Genomic DNA, 6,552 nt, shown 5'->3' on the forward strand with positions numbered 1-6,552 from the left:
GCCCAGGCCCCTCAGTGCTCTCATGGCAGCTGAGGTTGGGGCCAGGCCCCTGGGGGTCAGGGGCTAAGTGAGGTGCTGCATGACCCCGTGACCCAGAGGTGTGACCCCGTGACCTGGGAGGGGAGGTGTGACCCTGTGACCTGGGAGGGGAGGTGTGACCCCCGTGACCTGGAGGTGTGACCCCGTGACCTGGGAGGTGTGACCCCGTGACCTGGAGGTGTGACCCCGTGACCTGGGAGGGGAGGTGTGACCCTGTGACCTGGGAGGGGAGGTGTGACCCCCGTGACCCGGAGGTGTGACCCCGTGACCTGGGAGGGGAGGTGTGACCCCCGTGACCTGGAGGTGTGACCCCATGACCTGGGGGGGAGGTGTGACCCCGTGACCTGGCAGATAAGGCCCTGAGTTGCCTGTCTTCCCTGGTGTACATTTTCTGGGACAAGGTTTGTGGCAAGAAGGGATGGGGCCCTTGAGAGGTACAACATCTTTCATTCACTTTTTACTGCGTGTTTAGAAGATGGCCTCATCGCTTCCCAGGGGTGCAGCATCCTGTGTGGAGCGGTCATGGCACCTCTGAAGCAGGCTCCTCCGGTGTCTCAGGACAGCTGTCTGCGTCCTTGCCCCTCCCTGGCTGGCTGGCCCAGGAGTCAAGCGGAGGCCCCGTTACTGGTCAGAGGGGCAGGTCTGGGGTAGGACCCGGGAGGCAGCCTGCCCTCTGCCCGCCCCACGCCATGCTCTGCCCCTCCCTCAGCCCGGTCCCTTCCCGAGCCTGAATCACCTTCTCCAGGCTACGCGCTTTGCTTCACCTTCTTTCTGGTGGAGTACGGGATACAGCACACCCAGCTGGTCCTGGACCTGGAGGCCAAGGGAAGGGGTGAGAGGCACCCTAACCCTCCCACCAGCTCAGTGTGCATGACCTCGCCAGCCAGAGACGGCTCCCGGGCCCCTCTGGGGCCCTTCCCTCTCTTGCCTCAGCTTCTCCATCCCAAAAGGAGCCCCTTGAGCCCAAGAGGCCTTGAAAGCCCGCTGAGCGTGACGCACCATCCATCCACAGCCCAGCCGTGAAGAGGCGTCCCAGGTGGACAGTGCCCACCCCAGCCCAGTCAGTGTTTGCAGAGCACTGTGGACTGTGCCTATTCCTGTTGGGGGGGGACTCTGGGGGTTCCACTTCCAACCAAGGCTGTCTCTGGGGTCAGATGGCACTCCCCTTCACAGGGACCTCCATGGCTCTGGACCTCCAAAGTGTCCCAGTGGGCCCCTAACAGGCACCTGGGTGCCCAAGGGGGCCGACTGGACGGACTGAGGCTGCAGGTGAACAGGCAGGTGACCCCGCCTCCCTGGCGCGTTTCCAGGCACCCCCCACGAGCAGACCCTGTCCTGTTGGCCAAGCAGTTGCCAGCCACCAAGACCTGGTTCTTAGGCCCGGCCCCTCCACAGGTTCTCTGGGGCAGCTGAGCAGAGTGTGGGAGCCAGACCCGGAGGCTGAGAGGTGGGCCTGAGCCTGCCTGGCCTGGGGCAGGAGAGGAGCTGCCAGGCTTTGACCAAGTCCATCGCAGCGTCCAGTAAGAAATGACGAGAAGAGCAGACACTAGCGTAAGGAAGCCTTTCCTGGCAAGCCTAGATCCGAGGCTGTGCCAGGCAGCCTGACACCCTGGTAGAAGCTGTGTGCCTGGCCGTGTGAGCAGAGACCAGCACAGGCTTGGGGGTGACTTTCTCACAGGGACACTGTCCCCCTGGAACCCAACACGGGGAGAGGCAGTAACAGCCACTGCCAAGTCGCAAAGGGCTGGGACACTGCGGCCAAGCGCGTCTGGAAGCGCAGGAGCGTGGCCGGGGGGTCCCCTGCCCCCAGCTCACCCATGCTCCAGCCTCTGCTCCTGGCCCCTCAGGGCCCAGGCTCCCAGATACCCCCACTGTTTCCAGCTGGTGGCACGTGGGTATTTTAAACCTTCCCTCTCTGCTGTGCTATTTCATGTGGCTTCGTTTATTTTAAATGACTATCAGTTTACAAAGTGAATAGAGAAATTTTTCTTTTTAAAACTGTGCAAACAAATCAGCCAAGATATTAATACGGTCAATTCAGGTGAAAGTGGAGGAACTGCTGTTTTCTCCTCTGTATCATTTAAAATGCCACTGGCCCACAGCCCTTGGGCGCGTATCACACCTCCTCCTGGCTTCAGAGCCTCGCGATCTCTACCCTGGAGGGTGGAGGTGTTGGCACAAACACCCCCTGCCCCTCAGGCCCCCCCAAGTGGACGCCTCACTCACTCGTCCTCTGACATGTCCCCCATGTCCTTCTGGGACCGCTTCTCTTCTTTCGGGACGCACGTGACCACCTGTGGGGCGGGAGGCGTTAGGGACCGAGGCTGGACCTGCTGGGCCCGCCGAGAACTGGACGGGGTGTGGAGATGGCCCCAAGCATCCTCCCACGCGGCGGGGCTCCTTCAGGCGGGGGTTTCTGACTAGGGGACCCAGACCAAGGAGCCGTGCCCTTGACCCTGGAATGCAAGTCAGAAGGCCTGGTCCCTCAGTCCAGCTCTGCCCTGGCTGAACCTTCTTGAGTCCTTGAACCCTGTCCCCTCGGTAACCTTGGGATGAGTCAGTAACCAGCTCTCTTCACCATGCATCATGTTCTGAGGGCAAAGAGCTAGGAAGTACCACCTGGAAAGGAGCAGCCCTGAGGCAGGGGCTTACTTTTGCCAAGAGAGAATTAGAGAAAGCGTCCAAAGAGGCGGCTACTCACTACAACAGAAAGAGAATATTTGTGTTGGAAAGGCCCAATCAGGCCACTGGGTCAACCACTTCCGTTTACAGAGAGTGGTGGTGTTGGGGGTGGTGACGGCGATGCTGACGCTGATGGAGACAGTGAGAGGGGTGGTAGTTTGATGATGGTGGAGACAGGGACGATGGCGGCAGCGGGGAGGGTAGTACCTGATGCTGGGGCTCTCCGGGCACCAGGCAGTGTTCTGAGGGCACGACAGAACAACGCTGGGCTGCGGTATTAAGAGTCCCATTTTGCAGATGGTAAAACTGAGGCATGGAAAGGCATGGTGACTTGAGCCTTCCCTGCGTGTGGAGACTAAGTCTTCCAGCTCCTGGCTTGGACCCACTCACCACCCCAGCACAATCCCACAAGAGGTTCTTGAGGCCCCCGGGCACCTCGAGTGTTGACCCAGGCCCTGGGGTCTCTGGTGGTGCAGGAATGTGTGTGAATTGGCGTGAGGGACTGAGAAAGAGGCCAGGCGGCCTCTGGTCCCCAGGCCAGTCCTCAGAGCCCGGGCCCTGTCTCTCCGCAGCGGCCAGCACACCCTGATTGGGTGGGGGCCCGGGACTGCTGCGGGCCCGGAGCATGCCGCTTCCTGTGTGTGGCTGGGCTTTCTCAGCTCTGGCACTTTACCTCCTCAGCTCGGTCTCCCAGGTCAATCTCCACAAACACAGATGGTTTCTGTGGAGGGAAATCAGAGCCTCATGGATGACAGGCGTGGCTGAGCCGGGGGAGTGCAGCTGCCCGGCGGTGCTCAGGTCTGGGCATTCGTTGCCCCGGGGTCTCCGTTCCTGGCTGTGCGTGGTGGGAGCTGTTGGCAATGGGGCTGGCGAGGCCTCCACGGCAGCCCTGGCAGAGGGTGGGGAGGTCTGGCCTCCCCTGCACCCTCGGGCACCTCGTATCGGGCCCCTGAGGACCCACAGGGGCCCCCACCTTTACCTGCTGTGAACCAGAGCCTGGGTGAGCAGGCGCGCCGAGATCTGGGCGGCCGCTGCAGGCCCACATGTGCCCCCGGGCCCTGCTGCAGGCGCCCCTCCGCCTGGCGCACAGGCGCACACACAGCCGGGGGCCTGGCGGCTGTGTGGGGGCCGCCCCGAGTCTCAGGCTCCCTGGCTCAGCCCCGAAAGTGCTTCCTGTGGTGGTGCCTGGGTCGACACTGGGAGAAGTGTTCCTGGGAGTGGAGGGAACCCCAGAAGCCCCGGACGCAGGCCCAGGGCCTCCGGTGCAAACCCTGGCATGACCGCCCGGCTCCTCTCCACCCCCACGAGCATGGGGGGGAAGGAAGGCCCCTCCTGGGGGCGGGCGGCGTCCAGGGTGGGCTGTACCCCAGGCTGCGGGCCGGGCTGGATTCCCCGTCATGGCTGAGCTGAGGGAGCCTCGGTCAGGACCCCTGCTCCCTGGCCCCCTGAGCACAGCGCTGCTTTGGGAGCTGGGGTTAAGACACCCCAGGGCAGACACAGGCCCGGTGCCGAGGGAGCTAGGGGCTGGTCCAGCCCACAAGCCCAGCTCCGGCGGGGGACCGACCGGCGTCCACAGCAGAACCGTGCCCTGCAGCCTTCCCGCCTAATTCCGCCACTGAAGCGAGACTCTCTTGCCTCTTTCTCCAGAAGGTCGTCTAGCTTGATGGACTCAGGCTCCTGTTCCTGTAAGGAGGCGGCGGGACAGGCTGGGTAAACGGGGCAGGGCTGAGCCGGGGGATGGCCGCCCAGGCCGGGGGCCCGGCCCACCTTGCCCTCCGGGGTGCACTCGTCCCCGTCCTCCCCTCCAGCGGGCTGCTCACGGCGGGTGCTGGCCTCCTCCACCTTCTCGTCCTCCGGCGCCTGCCCACGGGCATCCTGGCCCCCGTCCTGCTTGTCCTCCAGGCTGGCCTGGCTGCAGGGCATGGAGAGAGTTGGGACACGGCTTCGTGCTAACCCTAATCCTAACCCTGACCCTGGGAGCCTGTGCGGTGCCCCTGAATCGGCAGAGGGCCAGAGGCAGTGGGCAAGGCAGGCCCAGGGGGAGAGGAGGTGCAGAGGCATGAGGGACACAGGGCTCCGAGGGGCCATTCCGACCCAGACCTGTCCAGCACGAGGGTTGCCCAGGGCCCCAGCAGCCTCCCGGGCAGCAAGCTTTCTTTCTGAGATCCTGGAGAAGGACTGCAGAGACAGGTGCCAGGGCCGAGGTGCTGGGCTGAGCCAAGCTGTGCTGCTGTTTGCTGGGTGACCAGCCCCTCTGAGCCTCCCTGGACCCCGTCGCCCTCCGTCAGGGCCTCCAGGCCTCACTCCCGCCCCACCTCCCACGTCCCCGCACGCGTCTGCACCGCTGCCTCCTCTGTGCCGAGGCTGCTCACCAGCTGGCCTCTTCTGCTCCGCTCCTGACGTCCTTCCCCGGGTCTTCGGACTCTGAGGAGGGGCAGCAGGGCTGTGGTCAGCCTGCGAGGACGCTGATGGCCACCCGTGGGGAGCCCAGCTCTGCTGCCCCTGTGTGCACCCAAGTCCCCGGCATCCTCGCCCGGGAGGCCACCAGCCCTGACATCCCCATCAGTATTTTGCAGGCTAGTGAGGGGCCCTGAGGGATTGTAGCTGGGCCGAGGGGGTCCCCGTGGGGCCTCGCCCCCTCAGTGGAACTTGTGGGGGCCTATGGTGCTGCTGTGTTCTCCTGGGGGCAGCGGAGTGGGGGTAGGGGACACTCGGCCTGCAGCCAGTGGACCGCGCCACCCCTCTGGAGGTGGCATCTGAGCCGCAGTGGCCCCGAGGCGCTTCAAGGGCAGGTTTTTGACTGGGGGGGCGTCTCTCCGTGAGCAGAGCACGGCGCCTCACACACGGGGAGCAGGGGGGCCGCGTCTCAGGGCCTCGTGGGGCAGCATGAGTCCTGAGTTCCGAGTGGGAGGCTGTGGCTTCCTGGTGAGATGCGGGCTACTCGCTCCAGAGCTCGGAGCTCACAGTGGGGGTTCCCACAGGCCCTGGGGCCCCAGAGGACCCTCGGAAGGGCCCCAAGTTTGCCACGCTCCAGCCCCACAACCTTGCAGCCCCTTTGAGCCTGAGATGCCCCTTGGCTGCTCCAGAACCGCCCCCCAGTGGCCTGGTCCCCACCCCCAGCCCCCCACACACCCTGGGCCCTGGCCCTGCAGCCGGCGCAGCCTTGGGAGGCCCCCAGAGTTAAAGAACGCTTCCGGCAGGATGCCCGGCAGGACGCCTCTGGCGGCCACGGTCCTGGAGGGTTTCCTACAGAATCTGGTGGCCAGATCAGCTGCTCAGGGACTTTTCAGCTCGCAGGCCTCGGGCCTGGGGCACCGCCAGGGAGGCGGTCAGGGCCAGCCCCTCGTGGGCGCCCTGCCAGCTGCGCCGCTTCGTTCGCTGTCCCTCCCCCGGCCCTGAGCCTGTGTCCCTGGCTCCTGACATCCTCCAGCACCATCCTTCACGGGGACCTGGGCCCCCTGCCCCGGGTTAAGTGGCCTTCCGCGGAGGGAGTTTTCTGCCAGGCGCCCTGGGCTGGGTCATTCCCTCGCCTCAGGCTGGGTTCCCTGCAGGTGAGAACTGGATGCTGCGTGTCCTCCTCCATTTCCAGCACCTGCACGGGCTCCGGGGCCCCTGCTGACCTGCGCTGTGCTGTCCCCAGGCAGGCCCTGTGCACCCAGAGACAAAGTCCTGAAGGCCAAGGGTGCAGGCGCAGCGGGCCTTCAGAGAACGTTTCAGAGCTTGACTGCTCTCAGCAGGAAGGGCCCGGAGGTTCAGGAGCTGCTGTTTGCAGGCAGTGCTCCAAGGTGACTTCTGGAAAATCTTCAGCAGCCCCTAGCCTGCATGCACACA

At 64.7% G+C, this 6,552-nt stretch overlaps 1 protein-coding gene across 1 annotated transcript in view; it reads right to left on the reverse strand.

Moving 5' to 3' along the window:
- Positions 1-772: 772 nt before the first annotated feature.
- Positions 773-6,552, reverse strand: part of CUNH13orf46 (chromosome unknown C13orf46 homolog) — an 8,635-nt gene continuing 2,855 nt past the window's right edge. The window contains exons 2-7 of the mRNA XM_040267500.1: positions 5,094-5,145; positions 4,489-4,633; positions 4,357-4,404; positions 3,395-3,442; positions 2,266-2,333; positions 773-852 (exon numbers count right to left, since the gene is read on the reverse strand). Coding sequence (XP_040123434.1) covers positions 786-852; positions 2,266-2,333; positions 3,395-3,442; positions 4,357-4,404; positions 4,489-4,633; positions 5,094-5,145 — 428 coding nt within the window. The 3' untranslated portion in view covers positions 773-785. The remainder of the gene's footprint in view (positions 853-2,265; positions 2,334-3,394; positions 3,443-4,356; positions 4,405-4,488; positions 4,634-5,093; positions 5,146-6,552) is intronic.

This window comes from Oryx dammah, unplaced genomic scaffold (assembly GCF_014754425.2).
Source record: "Oryx dammah isolate SB20612 unplaced genomic scaffold, SCBI_Odam_1.1 HiC_scaffold_24, whole genome shotgun sequence".
NCBI classification, from domain to species: Eukaryota; Metazoa; Chordata; class Mammalia; order Artiodactyla; family Bovidae; genus Oryx; species Oryx dammah.